General features: G+C 42.2%; 1 protein-coding gene across 2 annotated transcripts in view; it reads right to left on the bottom strand.

Moving 5' to 3' along the window:
- Positions 1-241: 241 nt before the first annotated feature.
- Positions 242-22,870, bottom strand: part of Slc4a8 (solute carrier family 4 member 8) — an 83,519-nt gene continuing 60,890 nt past the window's right edge. For both annotated transcript variants that reach the window (XM_015493594.2, XM_048802750.1), the window contains exons 22-25: positions 21,042-21,179; positions 18,990-19,081; positions 17,312-17,407; positions 242-16,156 (exon numbers count right to left, since the gene is read on the bottom strand). In XM_015493594.2, coding sequence (XP_015349080.2) covers positions 16,144-16,156; positions 17,312-17,407; positions 18,990-19,081; positions 21,042-21,179 — 339 coding nt within the window. In that variant the 3' untranslated portion in view covers positions 242-16,143. The remainder of the gene's footprint in view (positions 16,157-17,311; positions 17,408-18,989; positions 19,082-21,041; positions 21,180-22,870) is intronic.

Below are 22,870 nucleotides of genomic sequence, written 5' to 3'. Positions count from 1 at the left end.
CCTGGCATCCTATGGGCATTAACTGCTGTGCCAAGCCCATCCTGTAGCTCCTGACTCATTTCCGGTGTTCAATGGGCTGTATGATTTAGGGGTGGCAGATGTCACCATCCCAGAGCCCCTTCCAGCTCTGGTGCTATCTTATTCTCACATGCCCATCAGCCTAGCCCTCCATCCCAGGCTCATGTTCTTGGCCTCTTCCTAATAGTCCCTTTCCTTATATCCTTAGGGACCCCCTTTCTTGTTTGAGCATACTCCTCTATATTCATGGACTTTCCTGCTAATGCTCCTGGCATTTTGCTTTCACTGAAGCTAGACTTTCCCCAGGACATGCTGATGCTAGGCTCAAGTAATCAATGAGCTGGTGACAGATGAGTCTGGTGTCCTCTGAGAAGCAGGCTAGGGCAGAAACAAGGATAGAAGCAGGAGCTCAAGAGGACACACCCAAGGGCAGATCAAGAGGTCTCAGAGTCACATTTCAGTGGGTAAGAAGAGATTAGGAACTCTAAGACAAGGCAAGGGCGGATGGGCTAAGAGGGTGACAGATGGGAACTTGGGAAACCCAGGATCACACAGCCCTAGGGCACCTCTGTGTAAATCCCAAAAAGGTGTCCCTCCCTCCGACCAAATACAGGTGTATCAGGCACACAGCATGGCAAGTAGAGTGTGTGTGGCCTGGGTTCCAGCTCCCATTCTCGCCTTTCAGGGCACAACTTGCACCTGGGTACACAGTGGCCCTGGGAAACCCCAAGGCAGAAGAGGCAGCCCTGCCTGCAGTCTCCAACCTACGTGAAGCCAGCGGAACAAGTCCAGAGAGGCTCTGGCAAAGCTGAGCCACTGTAAGCATTCTCATCAAAGGTGCAGTATGGACCCAGCTGTGGCACCTGGCTGCAGTGGTTTCCAGAGTCTTGTAGCAATCTGAGTGAGGCCAGGAAGAAAAGACCTCAGAAACATATCTCAGAAGGGGCAGGAATGAGGGCGGGCAGGTCTCCATCCTAAGGTAGTTTCCAGAACAAGGGAGCAAGACAAATCAACATTTTTGTCCTTGCTTTCTGAACCCACCCTCTCCCCATCCTCCTTTGGCTGTGCCAGCATCTCAGATTCTGATCCTTTATACCATTTCTGTGTCCCTTAGCTCAGCATCAGCTCTGCTCACATGCAATAGAGATGCCTGTGGATTAAACACAGAGAACCATCCCCTCCATGAATGCCAACTGGATGATATTTATGTACCATAAAATAACAATAAACATATAATGTGTACATTACTTTGTAGCAGAGTCATTTCAAATATATCATAAGTGATAGAGATAAGATGAATTCAACATCCTCTTTTTGCAGAGAATGAAACCAATGCTGGCATAGGGCAATGTCTTTCAGGGTGGGTCACAACAGCTAGCAAGTGGCAGAGCTGGGATGAAGAGCTAAAATAATAGCCAGATGGGGAGGGTAGCTGGCCCCCGGGGAAGGCTCACCAGTGCTTGTGCACTAGGCCTTGCTTTTGCTCCTCATCTGGGAGGTTGAAGCAGAAGGGGAGTCCTAAGCATGCTCAGTAATGGCAGGGAATCCCTCCCCCCATAATGAGAACCTCAGGGAAGGGGCATGCTGCTCTCAATAATAAACTGACGGTGTATTGTGGGAGAATCTTCCCCAGAATCTGGACATAAGTTTTCTAAATTTCAAAATATTTCTTAAAGTTTCTGTTTCTCTTAAAGTGCACTGTATTAACTGGGATGCACAAATAGCAAGTGAGCCCCCAAGAGTAGGGAACCCACTCTTTCTTTCCTTGATGTTAGGATGTCTAGGGGAGGCCCTAGCCCAGTCTGCCCTTGTCGTTCTCTCCAGCCTGGGGAAAAGCTGTGCCTCTCGGTAAAGGTTCTTTTCAAGTCCTGGAGGATGAGGAGGAGGAGGCTGGGCTGTCTGGTGAAGAGCTGCAAGTCCTGCTCATACACAGCTGGGAGATTGTCAATGGCACTTTTGGGGAAAGCGATTAGTTAGTTGTATTAAGAATTTATTATATCTTTTAAGCCAATAACTTCCATTAAGAATCTATCCTGGGCTGGGGTTGTGGCTCAGTGGTAGAGCCCTTGCCTAGCACATGTGAGGCACTGGGTTTGATCCTTAGCACCTCATTAAAAAAATAAAACTAAATTAAATAAAGGTATTGTGTCCATCTACAACTGAAAAATTTTAAAAATCTATTATAAGGAAATAATGTGACATATAGAAAAACCTTTATGTGCGAAGATATTAGTCACAATGTTGATAATAGTAGGCAAAGAATTAGAAACAGCACAGATGTCAACAATAGGGAATTAGTTTAATAAGTCATAATATATCTTTTGATGTTATCCAGTCATTAATAATGATGTTTTTTGTAATGAGTTTTGTTTTTTTTAAGGTACTGATGATCAAACATGCTAGGCAAGCCCTGACCACTGAACCACATCTCCAGCCCCAATGTGTATTAGTCTCGAAGGTTGTGGTAATTTGTTACACAGCAATAGAAAACAAAAGCACTTATACTCCCACATAACTTTATAATTTTCTGTTCGTTCTAAATATTTGATAGCCGCACTGTCAAGCTGTCTGCCATGGTGGACATGGTCTATTTGGTGCCATCCGTTAGGCTAGCTAAGAGCTACATGAGGCCACACAGAAACACTTGAAACGGGGCTGGTAAAACCCAGGAACTGAATTGTTTTAGACTTTAATTAAGTTGAAATAGTCACACACTGCTAGTGGATAGCATATTGGGCATCACAGTTCTAAAATTTATTTTTAGGGTAATTTTTAAAAATCTGACTTATTAAGCAAACTGCAGGTAGATGTCCACATTGAAAGGAAAAGGTGTGAGAATGTACAAACCTAGACGGGAGGCTTGAGGGACAGGAGGGACAGCATTAACCAGTCCTCTGGCCCTGAGTGTTCTTATCTCTATAAAGGAAACAACAGAACTGCCCTCAGTTTCAAGGATCAAGAAAGATGCTGTTTGCAGAAAGGCTGTTGTGAAGAAAGCCACTCAGCTCTACCACTGCCCTCCGGCTCAGGACAGCTTGAATGCAAGGGGAACTGCTTTCCAGGGAGAGTGGGTACTTTCTGACCCAGACGGCCCACACAGAGGAGAGAGGAAGGGCAGACTCCTGGATCCCATCCTGGAGTCCTGAAAAAGTCTGTGCCTTGAGCTTTGTCGTTCCAGCTCAAAGACACTCGTGCTTTTCATTCTAAAGGCACGGGTTCTCACCTTTCTTTCTGGGTATGCTCTTTTGGCTAAGTACAGGGGAATTCTGGAATCTCCCCAGAGGGAATCACACCACTCTGAGGCAGCTCATGGCCCTCAGAGCTGGAGTGGGGGTGGTGAGAATCTCTTCCTGTGAATGCACAGCAGACTGCTTGGCAGGAGGCAGGGAAGGAGCAGGACACAGAGTGGGGGGAAAGCACATTTAATATTACGAAATAATCGTGTATTTGGATAATGAGAAAAAATTGCCTATTTTCCTAATATAAGATACAGAAATTGAAGCTAGACAAAATCTTGTTGGCTAGTGGGACAGGAGTTTAAAAAGCTCAAGAAAGCCTTCTCTAAGGATGATGGGAGGTAAACTAATGTAGAAAAAGAACTTTGAAGACAGGTCTGCTTCTTAAAAGCTATGTGATCTTGAGAAAATTACTTAGCATCTCTGAGCCTCACTTTCTTCATCTATAAAATATAATTATTCCTATTACACAATACTGCTGAAAGTTATGCTTTATTTAAAATCATGTCTAACTCAAGCATCCATATACTTCATCTGATTCTAATTATCTGGAGAGGCAGGAGCAGTAGGCAGAAGGTACATGAGGCTCCAGGCCCTGCCGGGCATGCACTGTGAGGGGGTAGATGTGAGCAGAAACCAGGAGCTGGGGGTTGGTGAATGAGGCCCCAGAATGTTCTCTGATATATGAAACATCTTGGGATAGTTGCCCTGTGCAAGGGGAGATGTGGACAAGAAGGAACCAGCAGTTGAAGATGTGTGAAGGGTTGACACCAGAGGAGTAACTGGTGGGAAGTGGGGGACCCAGAGGCAGATGGATAACCTCTTTCATTATCTCTCTGCAGCTGGTGGTGGAGGTAACCAGTGTCTATCAGTAGTGGGATATTTGTCATGGAGATGAGGGAAGGCTGATGAGGAGGACTAGAAAGGGCCGTCTCTACGTGTTCATTTCTACCCTTCCTGGTTGGGACCTTGCCATGGTATGAAGAGTCTAGTTCCAGAGATTTATTTGGTTTGCAGGGTCACAGTGTTGTCAGGTGGGGGAGGCTCTCTTTTCAGTACCATAATGAGGCTCCTTCTGGTTAGACTTTTCCAATCACAAATCAAAGGCCATGCAAAGCTGAGTCTACAACCCAGGGAGGATATGAGTGAAACTGTGCTCTCCAGGCAAGAGATTGAAGGCCATGAACTCCTTACTTTGGACTTTTATTGATGTCAGTATGTCAGAACCAGGAGACAGCACAGGGACACAGGCATCAGACCACCTCTAACAGAGTTCCTGCAGGTCCAGGTCCTATGAAGAACTTCTTCACCCTCTACCACCACCTCAAGCACTCACCTGATGGATTCCAAACTCCAGTTTGCCTGGACCAGTCCAGATATCTCTGCTCCCCTGAACTCACTCCTATCCATTTCTCTAGAACTGCCACACCTCTGTGGCTCCTGACTCACCATATTTAAAGCCCTCATTTTGATTCAGGAAATGTCAGAATTGAAAAAGGGCTTAGAAGACATCTAAACACGATCCCTTATCTATACTGATGAAGACACTGGAACCTAGAGAAGGAACTGAAGATAGTAATGAGTGAAATCAGGACCAGAACCAGGATGGTATCTCCTGACTTTTCCCTATCTAGGGCCATGTGGCCACCATGAGATAAGAGGTCCCTTAGGACAAGGAAGGGGTCCCTTAGGAAGGTTTTCTTATCTGCCTATCAGTAAGATCAGCCTCCTCCTCAATTTATATTCTCTTATATTGCCCCTTCCAGATGGAAGCCCTATGAGTTGCTGACCAGCATTTCCTAGGCATGGGGACACTGCATGGTACCGAGTAAGCACTCTATCATGTGTTTATTGATTTACTAACCAAATCAATGTAGATAGGACCAAGTCAAATGACCCAGCTTTCAAAGTGATCTTTGGGGCCTAGAAAACTGGATAGTTGAAATACCGTATCAGAATATAATAATGTGAACTTGAGCATGCAAGTGCTTTGGACTCAAAAACTTAGATTTGAATCCTAGTTCTGCCATCTACTGGCTGTTCATCATCAGGCAAATTGCTTAACTTTTAACTTCAGCTTCCAGATCTGTAATAATCACAATGCCGACCTCAAAGAGTCATTGTGAGGACTGGGGTTGTGGCTCAGTGGCAGAGCACTTGCCTAGCATGTGTGAGGCACTGGGTTTGATCCTCAGAACCACATAAAATATGTATAAATAAAATAAAGGTATTGTGTCCATCTACAACTAAAAAAAAAGTCATTGTGAGAGTTAAATGGTGAATTTAAAGTACTTGGACATGCATTTGGCACAGCTGAGTTCTCAAAGGCTAGCGGCTTTCTTCGGCTTTCTGCATTAGTGATGCTGCTCATTGCTGGTCCCTCCCCACAACTCCTTCTAGGAGCAGCCCCTACTCACAGCCTGCAGTCCACATGACCCCCAACACTGGCAATAGGGTCAGCCTGTTCAGTCCTTTCCTTGGGACATGGGCCTTCAAATTGAAATGATCTCTGCTTTGGGCCCACTGGAGGAGCCAAGGCAATTTAGCTGTGGGAATCCATTGGCAGAAGGTGCCCCAATGCCATGGCAGAGTATTATTGCCCTGAGAGCCCTTGGGAGCCAATGCCATCAGCACATAGGGGTGTTGGCCCAGCGCAGAGGGAACTGGCATACTATGTTTGCCACGGGTAGTGGGGGTGGTGACAGCAGCAGGGGCTTGCTCAACAGTGGGCATGACAGAGAGAGCTGGCACTGGAGCCTCTGATGGAGGGCTGTTGTTGAGGTCATCGTGCTCATGAGCAAACATGATTCAGCCCCGCCCCCCCCCCCCTTTTAAAAGAGGGTCTGGAGGCCCTACTATATCAGTGGGGGGGCAGGGATAAGAATATACATACACTCCTATGATCTTATAGCACCTTATTATTTTTAACCTAAACCCACAAAACCTGGGTCCCATGTAACCCAAAGACCCAGCACAGAGTAGTGGGCCTTCCAAGTTCTGAGCCCTCACCCACCCGCTCCGCCTCAGACACAGACAACCTCGTCCTACTCTTTTCTTCCCCACACCCATTTGCTCCCTGCTCTCAGCTCAGACATCTGTTCCCCACCCACTCTTTCATCACCACCCTCCCATCTCTCAGCCTGCTCCTAGGTGATGCTGTCTGTCTGCAGCATCCTCCCTACCCCTGTCCCCTGTCACAGAGTCACAGACCCTCAAGACCTTCCTCTCACATCTGCAGGTGCCTGGCATCCCCAGTGCTGGACATGGCCAGTCCCAAGGCAGCTAATTCCATTATTGTACAAGTCAAATCTGCCTCCCAGGAGACAAGCTGGTCCTGGTACGTCTCCTGGGGTTCTGTCAAATGAGTTCACTCATTATTTTCCATGACAGCTTTTGTCTCAGACATGTGATGCTGGAGCACTGTTTCATGTCACCTGAGTTCCCCATGTCCAGGCACTCACTGGATCAGCTAGAAGATGGATTTTTCAAAAACATTCAAAGCATCCATTTCCCCCCATGATGGGACCTTGCAGCTTATAGGATAGTCCTCACCCCTTAGACTGATGTTTATGGTCTGTCTCCAATTTTATGTACACAAACCCTCAAATGCAAGTAAACCAGTGACTGCACTCTTACCAGAACATTCCATAGCACTCCTGCCTCTGGGTTCCAAGCCATGCTTCTCTTTCCCCTTTGGAGGCTTCACTGGCTCTGAAATGATCCTCTCCTCACCCTGTAGAATATAGTCCTCACTACTGTGCTTTACACCTGCTATTTTATTTTGGATGTTAGTCAAGCCGCCCAGGACTTCTCAGGAGTCGTCACTACTGCCCTTGGTCATTTAGTTAAGAAAATATTGTTTTCATGTATGGGTTCTTTCTGGAATGTATTTCTTAATTTGAATTTGTTGGATTATTCCAGAATAAGAATTTGAGTTATTAATTTTCTTGACTTCTTCTGCTATTTACCAGTGACTTAACTTGGTATGTTCTCCAATTTCACATTTCTCTAGTGTTTTTCAATATAACCTTTGATTTTTCTATACATATCAGGCGTGAGCTTTAAACTCTGTCCTCATTATAGGCAGGAACTTGAAGGGGTCAGCTGAGAGCACATATCAGGAAAAATAAATAGGGCTTCACTCTTGGCTTTGCTGCTACTCACCAGCTGTAAGAACTTCAGCAACTTATTCCATCTTTAGCTCCAGTTGTCCTCATCTGTTAGAAGGACAGTACCCACTGCCTGTGCCATGAGAAGCCATGAGGATTTGATCAGAGAACATCTCTGTGAAGTACACATGACACAACAGATACTGCCCACTACTCTCAGTGATTCTCCAGGTCAAGTGCTTCAGCCCTGCACAGTGAGTTAGGAAATGCCCAAGGCAGACCTCTGACAACAGTGATAGTGATGACAAAAAAGTCCAGCATGGAATCACACAGCTCAAAATTACTAGAGAACTGTTATACTACCACTTTGCCTGGGTAGACAAGCCTGGCACTTCTTCCTTATCCACTGTGATTCTTGGGGAAATCAGGTGATGTGTAAGTCTGAGAGGATGAAGGGGCTTTGGGGTCTACGGTAAGAAGAGAATGGTCATTAAACTTTAGAGGCTTGGAAACCTACTCACCTCTTCTCTCCCTACTGTATACACCAAAGATCAATGGCCAAAGTATTGATGATATTAGAGCAAAGTAAGCGCTCCATAACCCCACATGAAAGGTGCAGGTAGAAGTGGAGATGGAGAACATGCTTGGGTTAGTAGGCCCAAGGTCTTTCTTCCTGTGAGTTAATACCTAAAAGTGACTCAAGGGTTATGGTGACCATGACTCCTTTCCCCTGGGCTCTGGAGTCTACTGCTCCACACAGCTATGAACCCAAAGACAGGTGGATAGGAGGAGAACATGCTGCAACTAGAGGACACATCAAGGGCACATGGCGAGCAGCAGCCTTAGCATGCTTGTGAATTCATTGAGTCTCCTCTACTGACCCTTTAAAGTAGGTGGTATTATCTCTCTCATTTTGAAGATGAAGAAACTGAGGCATTACTGAAGCAAACTGCCCAAGGTCATCCAGCTGTGGTCAGAACTGGGACTTGAACTCAGGCAGACTTATTTCTGATTTGCCTGTTTTATACCCTGCCTCTTCTAAGGGACTCTATTTTGTGCCCTCAGCCTCCTGGAAGTTCTCATCTGAACCTCTCTCCATTTACGAGCACTGACAGCATAAGACAAGCAAGCTCACAGGGAGTGTTCTAGTGAGGGAGCAGGCAATAACCTGTATGATTTTCTTACAAGTATGTGCCTGTGTGTCCCAGTATTAAACACAACCAAAAGGTGAAAGGGGCAAATTTGTGTCCAGGTTTGTAACTTGGAGAACAGACTTTGATCATCACTAAGATAACTAGACACATCTTTACTGTATTGCGCTGGCCCTTGTCTCCTTCTAAGCCGCCCCTAAGGGATGAGGAACATTCCCTCAACTGCCATATTCTTTACCAGTGGTCCTTACTCTTTCCCAGTTAGCCCAAGAATGGCTCCAGGCCTAAAGGTCTCAGAGCTATAGGCTGAGCTATAAACTAAGGGCCTTCAGTGTGGCCTGTTAAGAAATGATGAGCAGGGACCAAATATATTCTCAGTCTTGGGAATCATTGGGGAAATACAAAGAGAGTGAAGCTGTGAGCAGTGGGGGTTGAAACTGAAAGAATCTGGAGGTGGTTAAGGCTGTGGGAACAGAGGCCAAGGAAACTGACATTGCAGCAGAGCTACAACGTAGGAGAACATCATAGAGTTGGGGGTGAGAATGAGCTGGGTGGAAGTGAGGCAGACACAGAAGAGCTGAGCCAAGGCAGCGTGAGGATCACAGCAGTTGGTGTTCCACCCAGTATGCATCTAGGAATCATCTGGAGAGCATTTAGCAAATACTGGTGCTCACAGCAGAGATTCTGTTTAACTGGGGTAGAGAAGGAACTGGGCATTAGATTACAAATCACTCAGGTGAATCTACCAGAAGGCAAAGCAAGGGTGGAGAATGCTGACCTTCAGAGAAGCTCCTGTTGCCAAGGTTCATGGCTCTCCACAGCCTGCTAGAGCTCAGCAGGAGGCCCAGGGTTCAGGCTCTCTTCCTTTCACTGGCAGGCACTTTCAAATATTGAATCACTTATAACTCCTGCCTTGTTCCTTACTAACAGAATCCTGATTTTGTACAGGTACTGGGGCAGCAATATGGTTCTAGAAAGATGGGCTCAGTCCCAGAGGGTAAAGCCTAATCAAGCGAGCCAAACATAATTCCATCCCTATGTGATTACTGCTCAATTAACTAACCCAGGAGCCATGTGCTTTCAAAATTTTTTAAAAATATTTTTAGTTGTAGATGGACATAATAAATTTATTTTTTATTTTTTGTGTGTGGTGCTGAGGATCGAAGCCAGTGCCTCACATGTGCTAGGCAAGTGCTCTACCACTGAGCCACAATCCCAGCCCAACTTCGAAATTTTTTATTGCTCACTATGAGCCAGATGCTGTCCTAAGCCCTTTTCATGTACTACAGAATCCTTAACAACCCTGATGTTGCTAGATGATAAGGGCCGTCTTTCTGCACCAGCACCCCCACCAGGCCACAGCCTGAGCCATCAGAACTGGCTGTTTCCTCTAATAGTAGCCTTCTCACATGCTACATGCCACGCAGTGAAATTAAAGCATGTCTCTTTGTGAGGCAAAGGGCATGATGTATATGCTCCTGAGGCATTTTAAAAACAGCCAAAAGACAGCAAAAGCCCTCACAACCAGGGAGTTCTGTGTCTACAGACTACAGGCCCAGCTTGTACTTCTCTCACTTCATAAAATGCTCACCTCACCCTCTTTGACAGAGGCTTTCAGTGGCTGGGTGCAGTGGTGTAAGCCTGTGGCTAGGGAGGCTGAGGCAAGAGGATCACCAGTTCAAAGCCAGCCTCAGCAAGGCCCTGAGCAACTCAGTGAGATCCTGTCTCTAAATAAAATATTAAAAAGGGCTGGGGATGTGGCTCAGTGGTTGAGAGCCCCTGGGCTCAATCCCTCATATGTATAAACAAATAAATAAGGTGATGCCTTTCTTGTCAATCAATAAAGCCTCCTGACTGGCTCCCCGACCATTTATCTTGTCACTCCCTCACTGGTCTCTCTGCTCTTCCTCCATTGCTTCCCTCATCCCCTTTTCGCCAACCCTATAGCAATGGGATTTGAGAGAAAAGATGAAACAACACTCACAAAAACAACCCAGGTGACAGCAGATTTTAAAATCTAAGTTTCAGGACAGTGGAGAGTTTCTAAATATTAGCAATTGCTCTCAATGGCCTGGTTTTATCTTCATAATTGGCTTTCTTTTTCTGCTGTCCTGATTGCCTCTGCCTGAGCAGCTCCCTAGGAAAAGGCCCGGATGGCCTCCTTCATGGCTCTGCCCCAAGGACTAGTCAGAACCTGCACAGAGGAGGCATATATCCTCTCAAAGCATCTCAGCAATACCACCACACCTTTGTTTCACCCATCTTCGTAATTCTTCACAAGTTCTGCAATTGCTCAACAGTGGCTCAGCCCCTTGATTCAGGCTCAAAGAACACTACAGGTACACAGTTTCTACAGATTTTATTTTCACCGTTGAGGTGAGTATACACAAGCCTGGGCAGGCAGAGGTCTAGGAGATGCAGTGTCACAATTACCTGCCCTAGGTCACAGACACAGATTGGAAAAGGAGTCTTGTTCCTACCACAAATTGCTACGGGATTATCACAATGACACATTTATTCCCAGTTCTATTTACACCATGGAGTGTGGAGAGGGTACATTTCTTACACTAAAAATATATACTTTGGAATCTCTAAAACAAAAATAGCTCTATCTCTACATGGGACCTACTAGAAAGAACAACATAGAAAACAAGAGAAATGTACCAGCACCTCAAGTTGTCCCCTTGCAAGGGAAGGTTGCTCTACTCTCCACCCGACCCTATTTAGCTTGGAAGGGCAGCCGTTTCTAATCAATCAGACAGACAGACACAGAGAAACAAGAGGGAGACTTATTATCCCAGAGGAATGAATATGGGAGAAGGGGAAGAGGAGGATTTTGGCTTCTTATACAAAAGGAGTAGTTGCACATTCAGTTTGGTGCTTCTGTTTCCAGCGTTATTGCACATGTGAAAAACCTGCATGTTGAAGTCATCCGCAAACCTGCTAAGAGAAGCCCAAGCTTGCTGATTTCTGCTGGGCTCAGAAATGTGCCGTGGGTGGGTTCTCCCTCTTCTCAAGAAATATTAATGTCATCAGCTAGAAGAAAAAGTTCTGTATTCCCCATGCTGAAAGTGGGTTAAATTTAAGAAAAAATGTTATTCTTTATCTCTTCAGAAGGGTCAGAAACCATTCCATTCCCTTTGAGCACAGAATCTTCTAAAAGAATTATGCCTATGGATGAATCATTCAACTTCCTGAATTTTCTACTGGAAAGGTTCACGTAACACTCCTTTCCTCTTTTCACACTTCAAGCAGTGATATAGTTACTTCACACTTCTTTTGGTTATGAAAATTACCTTCCTTTCTGACAAAAAAAAAAAATGTAACTGAGTCAACCACCCATTCTCTATAATTAATGTTAGGAGACCAGGGACAGCAAGAGTCATAAAGAATAGATTTAGTAGAAAAATCACTTCTACTTGGCTTTGGAATGTTTTTTTCTTTTTACACTAAAATATGGATGAGCCTGAGGGCTTGAGAGTCCTCAGTCCCTCACCAAAAATAAGAACATAACCATACAGTCCCCTTTCCAAGAAGCCCAGCACTGATTGACCTCCTTATTCCTCTATCTACCCCAAACTGGTAGTGGTTTTGGGACTTTTGATCAAGAACTTCTTCCCTCCCAAGAGAACTTGAAATACTGAGGAAAAGGTAGGAGGAAGAGTTAAGGGTGCTTGAAAGCTGAGACAGTAAAAGGGGGAAGAACTTGAATGACATCTTTCTTGGCTAGCCAGGGCCTGCTCAAAGGAGGCCCAAAGGCTACCACCAGAAAAAAGTCAAGAAAGCTGGGAACATTCAATGCAGGGTTCCTGGTTGGCCTGCTAGGATGTAGCTTAGGAACCTGAGAAATGTGAGGAAAAATGTAGTGACAAACTTGCAAAAATGATTGTTTAAAAGTCCTAGGAGGAGGAGCTGTCTCTCTTGCAAAAGAACTTCAGAGACTTTGATAAAGTGGCAGAGAGAGCAAAGTGGGTAGTGTTTCTGATTCTGATTTTTTAAAAAAGGGGGTTCTGGCATCAAACCTGTTCCTATGCTTCAGGAAAACTTGAGATACAGAACATGGATAACAAAATCAACAGAGCAGATGCAGGGAAGATTATTGATTCCTCTACTAAGAGGGAAGTGTGGAGAGTTGAGTAGGCAGAAAATAAAGTAGAATTAGAAACTGTCCTTTTTGGATGACCAGAAACCACAGATTCCCCAACACTAGAGACCTCTTGAAGGTCACAGCTCTCATAACCTGAGCTAGCAACCAAGCTGAATTCTTAGCATATGCCAGATTTTTATCAAACACTAATAACTAACTTACAAGCCAGTCACAACCCAGACAAAGAGAAATAATGACTATTCACATTGTCTTTTGGAACAATATGGTTCACTTGCCCTCTACCCCCCAAGTTTTTAAGAGCAAGAGTTGAGGAGAGGAGCTGCATGTTGTAAAGACCATTATCTCTCAACAATCCTTCAGAAGTTGGAAATCATATCTAGCCACAAAGAGTCAGTCTGTGTTTTATCAATCAAACATATTTGGCAATTTTACAGTACATTTCTGCTGGTCTTCGCCCTCTCTGTAGACCAACTCTTCCTTAAGAGTCATGACTAGAAAGCAAATTGCCCACTTAGAACCAAATTCCACTTACCATCATTTTCTTAAATCCCTGGCCTCCTTCCCTTCCTACAACACCACTAGCCTGTCAGGGTGTGCCAACAATTTCAACCGTTCTTGAATTTTCCTCTCATCATGAAAGCAACTGTGGGCCTGAGAAACACCTAACAACCTGTCTTTCTTTCTACTTCTAAATCAGTTTCTCCTTTATTGAACTTCAAACACCTTTCTTCATATATTAATCTGCCTGTATTTGTCCTTAAGCTATTTTATCAAAGAAGCTCAGATGAGAATTCCCTAGATGGGAGAATGACCGCATTTTTTCAATGTTCTAACAGCCAGGTGCACAAAATGCTTAAGAGTAGCGATGAAAACCTGCAGCTACAGTCCGTCCCGTTTGTCACTATGTACACATGCATACACACTGCTGCTGTTTCACCGCCTCTCCCAGTTTCTTGCCCCTAAATGCTGCCAGTATGACTATTGCTACCATGATCACCAACCACAAACTTAGGCCAAGAAAGATATCATTCAAGTTCTTCCCCCTTTTACTATCTCAGCTTTCAAGCACCCTTAAAGCAGCCAGGACTGGGGCTGAGTGGTGAGACCTGGGAGAGTGGAGAGAGTAAGAGTAGGGAGTGGTTCCTACCATTGGGTACAACAGAAATGAGGCTGACTACTGTTTGAGAAGAAAAATCTAATGACCTAAAAGGGTGGGCACAGCCTTCCAAAGTGCCTAATGTTCCTAAGGTATAATGATCTGGGAGACTCTGACTGGGGAGAACTCAAAGCCTACATGTGATCCTGAAACTGCACTGCACAGGGTTAACAAAGGCAGGTCTCCTTATCCTCAGGCAACTTAGCATACACAAGGTATCAATGTGTTAGGAAACACATTTTTCTGATGACACTGTCACTGGTTTTGTTCCACAATGGGTTCTTCCCAGTGCAATGGGTGCACTGAGGCTAAGGAAACAGAAGTTGCCAACCTCCTATGCAAAAGTGTGGCTGAATAACGTGGGGGGTGGGCAAGATGGAGCAAGAAAAGGTGCACATTCTCAAGGAACTAAAACAATGGAAAAGAGAAATGCAAGAAAGTAGCCAAAGAGTGATATGGGAAAGTTGGTAAGAAATGGGAAAAGGGGGTACAATGATTAGATTTGTCCTAAAGTAATAAAATGTGAAGCTTTGGCTCACAAAGATTTTAATGCCCATATATTTTAAAGAAACATGCCTGATCCTGTCTGCACCACGTGAAAGAAAGCCAAGGCTGTCCTAGAACAGCCTTGTGAATACAAATCAGACAAACTAGGAACTCTACAATTTAGTGGGATGCCATTTTAATATTTGAAAGCAGTGTGACATTCAGCCAATAGGCACTGGTGCAATCATAGTGTTTGTTCATAGCAGGTACCTGTTCCGAGTGGTTGGTGTCTGTCCTGTAACAGTTGTTAAATATCTTGAAAATCGTCTCTGCATTAAAATAACTGTGGTCTTAAGAGATAGGGAAATATGGGGAAAATGCAGGGTTCCTTTGACATCAATCAAAGGTCATTACAGTAAGACTAGAATACCTTAATATATTTTAAGAGTCTAAAGAATGCAACATTCAACAAAGTGATGCAGCCAACTCCTCACCTATAAAAGGACAGCACACTAGGGGATCTTCCCACTGTACAAAGATTTTCCAGGATGGAAAACTGAGAGGCTTGGGTTTTCTGGGTGCTAATGGGCTGGCTGGTCACATTCTGTGCACAAAGGCAGGGAAGGTCTATATGCACGGGCACTTAGACCCTTGACATTCATTGCAACAAAGAAGAGAAAAAATGCAAAAGTAGTTTAAACTACATTCTAAAACTAACTTCACTTATAGTTCATTTCCCAGTGTAGCTTTTTATGTCTGAGAGTCATAACTTTTTGTCAACTGAAAGATACCCATGGATGAAGAAACCACGTGGCTGAAGGTGGATTTTGTCCATTGAGCTGATGATGGTTCACTACTAAGGCAGCTAAGAAGACAGTACAAAAGCACTTGGATCTCTCCAGGATGGAATCAGAATGTATCCTCAAGAGATGTCAAATAGAATCACAAAATGGCCAATAAAAACATCATACCTCCTTTTCTACTCACAAACAACTGTTATCAAATCTTTCCTAGATATCTAGAAGGGAGACACTGACCAATCTTCAGAATTGGAAGTCCTTCCTGGCATCTACACTAATTTCTTTCGTAGCAATTCAACTCATTCTCTTACTCTATCCTCAATGAAAACCAAGAGAAGATTCTCATTCTTACTTGTTATTACTGATTTTCCCCTAAATCTTTACCTAAATAAGCTAAGCAACTCTAATATCCCCCTTGGCTTTTGTATCTTCCAAGGGTCTCACTGAGTTGATCCCCCCCAGGACAGAAATGTCTTCCTGACTGAAGTGGTGAGTACGGCCAATATCTAGGGCGCTGACCGTCCTAGTAGCAGACCTCTTGACTGGGTATGACCAGCATCCCCCCTACCCAGGGTACGCAATCAAACTAAGGCCCAGGGCTTCCTAGGAGCCTGCAGATACCAACATGACTAAGGAAGTTTCCCCTTTCTCTCTGTTCTCCTGCTACTCCCCCACCTCACCCTTTAGGAAGAGGGACCTCAATGCACAACTCCTCAATGGCAGAATGGATCCACGTGGCTCAGCAGGCCAGCAGAGAGTTTCAGAGAAAATGTCTGAAAAATGAGAAGCTGGGTCTTTAATAGTGGCAGTTCTGAAGAGAAAGAAGAAAGAGGACTACCAACAGGAGGTGGCCTTCTGCTTCCACGTTCACATCTGGTGACTGGCTGCTGGTATGGGGATGGCTGGATGGCCTCCAATGCACACCAAGAATAACTGAATGCTTCAGCATGGCTTTGAGATGACCAAGGATAGGGCCAGACTTGGTCTTGCTTCTTCTCTGAGGGACTCACCATTTTCTCTGTAACCAGAACTTCCCTGAGGCACCTCATGGCCCAAATCTTCTATCCCAGCAAAGACTCTTAGTTGAAGAGACTGAATAAAAGTGTTACAATGAGACAAAAAGGGAACACATGATTCATTCCTGCTTTTAACACAATACTTTGAAGATGTCACCACAATTTGGATCTGGCTATATTTTAAGTTCATTTACAAGTAGACTAGTTCTCAACTAAAAATAACTGTGTGCGTTATACAGTTCGACAGCTGCCTGGATTTTCCTCTGAAGGAAATAAGATTCTATATTTCACTCACATTCAGCACAGATTTATTTTAACCCATTCGAAGATGAAAAAACCCACCACTACCACCCACTGGTGGCTGTGACTTTTCAAAGCACTTCAGTTTCTCCTCAGAGCAAACTTATCATTATGTCCATTTTCCTGCTAAGTAAACTGAGTACCAGAAACAGGGATGGGCCAAATTGCACAGCAGGGTTAAGAGCAGGACCAGGTTTCCTAGGCTTTTTTTTTTTTTTTAACTAGAAAAGGTATCTTTAATAAGGACTTAGATTTTGCCCTTCAGTTATCTATATAAACTTAAATAGTGTTTGGACTAAATTATTTAAGCAATTTGGATGTGCAGCCTACCTCAATGTAGGCAAAGATGTCTTAAGTCCTTTCATTTTCTTCATTAACCTGATTAAAACTGAGCTATGGTATTAGCAAATGATATACAGAACATACTTTAATGCAAAATAAGAAAACAGTTATAATTTAACATTTCAAAATCTGTTCATGGCAATAATTCTCATTATGGAACAAGTTAAATAGGTTCAAGTCTGTTATAAATACTATTTGTTTGTATTAACAGTATTAATATATACCTGTAGCAATTTTCCAGTTTGTGTGGTTAGGTAACAGGAAAGATATCCTTTAGAATTTGAAATGAGAACTAAGAAGAGGATTAAGTTACAAAACAGATAAAGCAAATTTACATCTTAAATAATTTAATCCCGACTGGACCTATATAAAAGGACAGCTCAAAACAGCCTCTCTTCAAATATTTAGAAACCATTTTTACTTAATTTTTTCTTATGCTTAAATCTATTCTTGTAGAGTTAGCAACAGTCCTAGACATGCTATTTATTAGACAAATTCAATCTTACAACTATATATATTTTACCTTTAGCATTATTACCATTTCCAAAAGCCAAAAATAAATAAAAACCTTAATTATAGATCTCTTTACCTTTTTTCCTTTGTGGTTCCAGAATTCATACTGAGAGCTTTCCAGACCGTGGTTTTAGGCATTTCATCAGATATATTAATCTCAGAGGGGTCACATCTGAAATCAATGCTTGGTACAGTGAATGTCAAACATATGGATAAAAACATATCTTACTTTATAATGATTGCCACTCCACTAGAAGTGAAAAGACTGGAAGACTAGCTAACAGTTCTCAGTAGCTCTGGGAATGCAGATGGAGTCTGGTCATTCCTCCTGCAGCCATTGAGGTCAGAACAGAAAAAGGTAGGCTGCCTATGAGATGATTCTGCAGGCTGAGCTTTTGTCCCAAGTGATGGCTAGTCCTCTGAAAGACCTCACTGGAAATGCTGACCATGTTATGATGCCAAGAGCACAGAATCAGGAACTACTATTTGCTTGCTGGGTTCCAGGCACTCTTCATTCATTTTCTTATTTACATGGCTAAATCTTGTCCATTGATAGTTAACAAAGAACTTTCTCACCATATTAACTATCATAGCAACAGAGATTAATAACATTCTCATTTGAAGGTGCAGAGACCAAAGATCATAGGGCTAAGTGCTTGTCCACTTATGACAATAAGTGGAATCAAGACTCTAAACCCAGTCTTTGGTCCTCTAGAGCCCAAGAGTACTCTAAAGTCTTCTATACACCAGGAGGTCTCTTAAAATGCCAAGAGTGAAGACAGCATCCCACTTGAGAAGAAACAGAGAATTCAAAGTCTACGGCTTCTTCTATAATAACTTATAGAAAATTTATTAGGAACCAAAGACTTTCCTAATTTACCTCACAGTGTAAACCACAACGAACCCAATGATTCAGCAGTCAATTTCCCCAGATCCAGATGCCCCAGATGCCCTTTCTTTCTTTCTTCTCTGTCCCTCTCGACCTCTAAGCTCCTTCACGCTGTGTGTGCCCCTTTCAAAACAGAAACAAGATGACGGGAGCAAAACCACACATGGACCAATTTAGCTTCTTGTAATTTGTGGAGACCAATAGGTTTGGTAGAGAAAGGAATAAAATCAGTGGCAGAACTAAGGCATTTTTAAGATCCCAGCTTGTTCCCCCTGGGTCCCTGAACTATAGATGCCATGACCCAGGTTGGAATGGACTATTCCAACCCAAAGGCAGGCCTAAGCGTAGGAAAGTCATGCACACCAGGCTGAGAACTCTCTAGAAATTAAAAAAACACATCCTATTCATCTTTGGAAGGTAACAAAGAAAAGCATAAGGAGTACTGATTTGAGACCAGGTTTGAAAATTGATCTTTCTACTCAGTAGCACTGTAACTTTGGGCAAATTACCTAAACTCCTATAATCCTCAGTTTTCTCACAAGTACAGAAGTAGATAAATGAGACTTTCTCAGAGAATGGTTGTAAAGACTAACAGAGAACATATAAGGAAACCTTCCTGCACAGTTGTATTATGGAGGAAGGCACTAGGGACACTGCCCGCCTCTTCACCTAGTACAGTGCTGGGCACAGAGTATGCATTCAGTCCACAAAGAAAAGGAAAAGGTATTTTCATAGGATGAACCTGGGAGACTGGATGTTTAGCTCTATATACCAGCAGCTGCATTTTGATAACACCCTACTACGAAGTCAGAATGTTTACAGAATATCCCAAATAGTAAACTCCTTCGTATTTGGGGAGCTTTACCTGAAACTGTTGTTCTTTGCAGGACTACTTAGTAACTTCCTGCTTTCAAGAGGAAACTTTTCTCCCCCAATTTCTAACATTTTCTCAGCCTCCTGGGGAAAAAAAAAAGAGATATTATTATATCTTCGACAAAGTAAGATCATGAATTTTTTCACCACTCATTCTTCTACTATCATAATTTTTATTTTTCTCTCACATTCATTATAAAATATAATTAAGTCTTTTATAGGTTTGAGTCACTGCAAAAAGAGACAATCTGATATTACTACACATGGAATAGTATTGGGAAAAAACAAAACAAAATATCTGAATCTGAGTAAGCTTCTAGATTCAATGACCAATTTGACTGGAAACACCATGGATATAAGATGATGTTAAATGACACCAAAGAAGACATTTGGCAAAATCTGCATCATGAGAAAGCTTATAGGGACCCAGTTTGTCAATAAAAAGAAAAAACTGGAAAGGAAATCCCTAAAAAAATTGAAGAAAGATATCAATTGAAATATAGCAATCTTCTTTAGATCCTGATTCAAATAAACATTGTTAAAAATAATAAGGTAATTGGGAAAATATGAATATTGACTTTTCTTTCTAATGTTTAAAATCTCCCATAATAAAGTGTTTTCTTTAATTTCGCCAGGTGCAGTGACACCTGCCTGTAATCCCAGCTATGGGGGCCTAAGGTAGGAGGTTCCCAAGTTTGAGGCTAGCCTTAGGCTAGACTCTAAATTTTCTTTCTTGTAGACATAATTAAAATCTTTTGTCAACATTGCCTACATATCCTTAAGGATAAATTTTAAAATTAGGAGTTACTGGGCTAAAAAGCATATACTTTTTCACTTTTTTTTGGATATAGGGTCTCAAATAGGCTGGTCTCAAATTCCTGGGCTCTGGGCTGAAGCAATCTTCCCATCTCAGTCTCCAAGTGCTGGGACTACAGGTATATATCACTGTGCTTGGTTTGGGCTTATACATTTTTAAGACTCTCCTTTAAGCTGCCCTCTAAAAGAGATATATCCAATTTATACTACTCCTACTTTTATTGTAGGAGAAACCCATTTTAATAATAGTGTTACCAACATTTTTTTTTCAAAATCTTTGTTAAGTAAAAAATGTATTTGAAATTTCCATTTCTTTGCTTATTTGTGAGAATGAACTCAGTCATGAAGTAATTAGTCATTTGTATTCTTCTTTTGTAAATTATCTATGTCCACTGCTCATTTTCATTCTATTATTGATTTATTAGAGATAATTATTTGAATAGAAAGGATTTTGACAAATGTCTTAACATTATTTAAAAATTTTGTTTATAGAATTTTGGATACCTGAAAGCTTCACATTTAAGGTAGTAAATTCTGTCAATATTCCATTTAAAGTTTTCTTCCATTGCTTTTGTTTTTAAAATTTCTAAAGCTTATTTAATTATACAAGGTCTTAAAAATTCAAGATATTAGAAAAAATGCACGTTGAAATATATTTAAAGAATACTATCTGGGGCCCTAACTGTATTTGGAATCACTTCCAAGTGCATTCATCTCTTGGTCTGGTATTTTCATTTTGCTGTACATCCTTTTTTTGCATGTGTAAGCCAATTATTGAAGTTCCACTGTATAGAAGACAAGATGCTAAGTGCTAAGGGAAATGAAGGACACAAAGTCCTATGCAAGTTATCTCTGCATTGTGCCAACCACAATACTGTCAGCAATGGGGTACATAACAAATACTCTCTGAAAATATCCTTGTTAATTAGGTCTTTGGGAAGAACATGAGCCATCAGATCTGATAATAACAGATTCTATGTTCATATTCTAGATGGTAGCCTGGTGGATAGACTCTAGAAAACAAAGGGAAAAACTACTGATTATTAAATCCAAAAATGAAGGGCAGACAAGAACATGAATCCTGAATCCACTCTCAGCTGAGAACATTATGGGGTAATCTTCCCAGCTCCTAAATATAACCCCTGGGATTCCAGACATGCTGACTTTTCATGTGCCCTTTCCTATGTTCTGTAACTTGAGGCCCCAAAGCTGGTACAAGGACTGTGACCTCTTCCTCCTTGGCCTTCTTTTTGGCATCATCCAACTTCTTCTTTTTGCTTTCAGGCATGAGATCATCTAACCAGCTCAGCTCTCGCTTAGAGAAGCAGAGATCCATGACTTTCCTGACAAAGACCAAGGCCAAAACCTGAAGAAAAATAAAGGAAGTGAGTTAAAGGGGCCAATTTTCTTCCTGGAATGAAAAGTAAAGTCTCATTTTCATAGCCAATTAGGAGAACATTTCAAGAAAAATCCAATTTTTAATAATCACAATAGTTGCCATATTTTGAATGTGTTCTTTGTACCAGGTACTAGAATATTTTAACCATCACTACAACAACCCCACAAATTACAGAGAAACTAATTTAATTTCCTCACTGAAAAAACAAACCTATCATCTGCAGATGGCCCTGACAACTGCCTTCCCCTAGTTTGCAGTCATCAGGAAGGGCTACAGGGCAGCATGGGAGTGGAGAACCTCTGCAGGGCTGGATCAAAGTAGGCCAGCTGCACTCAGAATAAGCCTGCCTCATCAGGGATGATGGGACCTTGGAAGACCATCTTTTTTCCCTCTAATCCTTTGTACATTTCTATCCAAAATCCTTGCTCTATGCCTGCATTGTGTATCTGTAGGGTTTTTATCTCTGCCCTTTGGCCTAGGCTGATGTTCACTTTATAGGTGAGGAAACTGAAGCCCAGAAAGAGGAAGTGTCTTGGCTAGAATCTGGCAGCTAATCTCTCCAACAGAGGCAAGTCCAGGGTATCTCAACTACTGCTCCACTTTCTTTTCAAGAAGACCACATAACCCATAAGGATGTACCTGGGTCCCTTGGGTTTTCATCAATTATATCTCTTGGTAGGATGAGGAATGAGGCAAATTTGGCTCATTAAATTCTATCATATTTCTAATTTTATTTATTTATTTTTTAAAATATTTATTTTTTAGTTGTAGGTGAACACACAATAACTTTATTTCATTTTTATGTGGTGCTGAGGATCAAACCCAGTGCCTCACACATACTAGGCTAGCACTGTGCCACTGAGCTCCAACCCCAGCCCCATATTTCTAATTTTAATGACTACATTTTAAATAAATTTAAAATTGATAGGATTCCTTCCAGATGTTCCCAGGAATTTGATATGTTTTTAACTAAACACTTAATCCCTGAATATAATATACAAATGCAGAGCTCTACATGTATTCTGACAAAACTGAAAAAAGAAAGAAACCAGGAGGATATTGATCTAGAAGTTTAGATAAAAAAAATTAAAAATGGAATTACCATATGGTTCAGCAATTCCATTCCTAGCTGTATTCCTCCCCAAAAACTGAAAGCAGTTACAAAAACAGATATTTGTATACCCAAGTTTGTAGCAACATTATTCACAATAGCAATATTCAAAAGGTGGAAGCAAACAAGGTGCCCACTGACAAATGAATAGAAAAACAAAATGTGATTTTAGGTGATTTAGATATACAATGGAATATTATCCAACCTTAGAAAGAAAGGAAATTGTGACACATGCTACAACATGGATGAACCCTGAAGATATTAAGTGAAATAGGCCAGTCACAAAAGAAAAAATACTATATATGAGTCCACTTACATGAATTACCTAGAATAATAAAATTCATAAAGACAGAAAGTAGAATTGTGTTTTCCTAGGGGTTGGTAGGAAGGAGATAATGGGAGGCAGGATTGAATGGGTGTGGAATTTCAGTTTTACAAGATGAAAAAAGTTCTGGAGATGCATGGTGATATAACAATGTGAATGTACTTAATGCAACTGAACTGCATACTTAGAAAGAGTTAAAATGCAGAATTTTATGTTATAGGT

This window comes from Marmota marmota, unplaced genomic scaffold (genome assembly GCF_001458135.2).
Source record: "Marmota marmota marmota unplaced genomic scaffold, marMar, whole genome shotgun sequence".
NCBI classification, from domain to species: Eukaryota; Metazoa; Chordata; class Mammalia; order Rodentia; family Sciuridae; genus Marmota; species Marmota marmota.
Note: the sequence above shows the minus strand (reverse complement) of the source record. Positions and strands in the feature narration are given on the sequence as shown.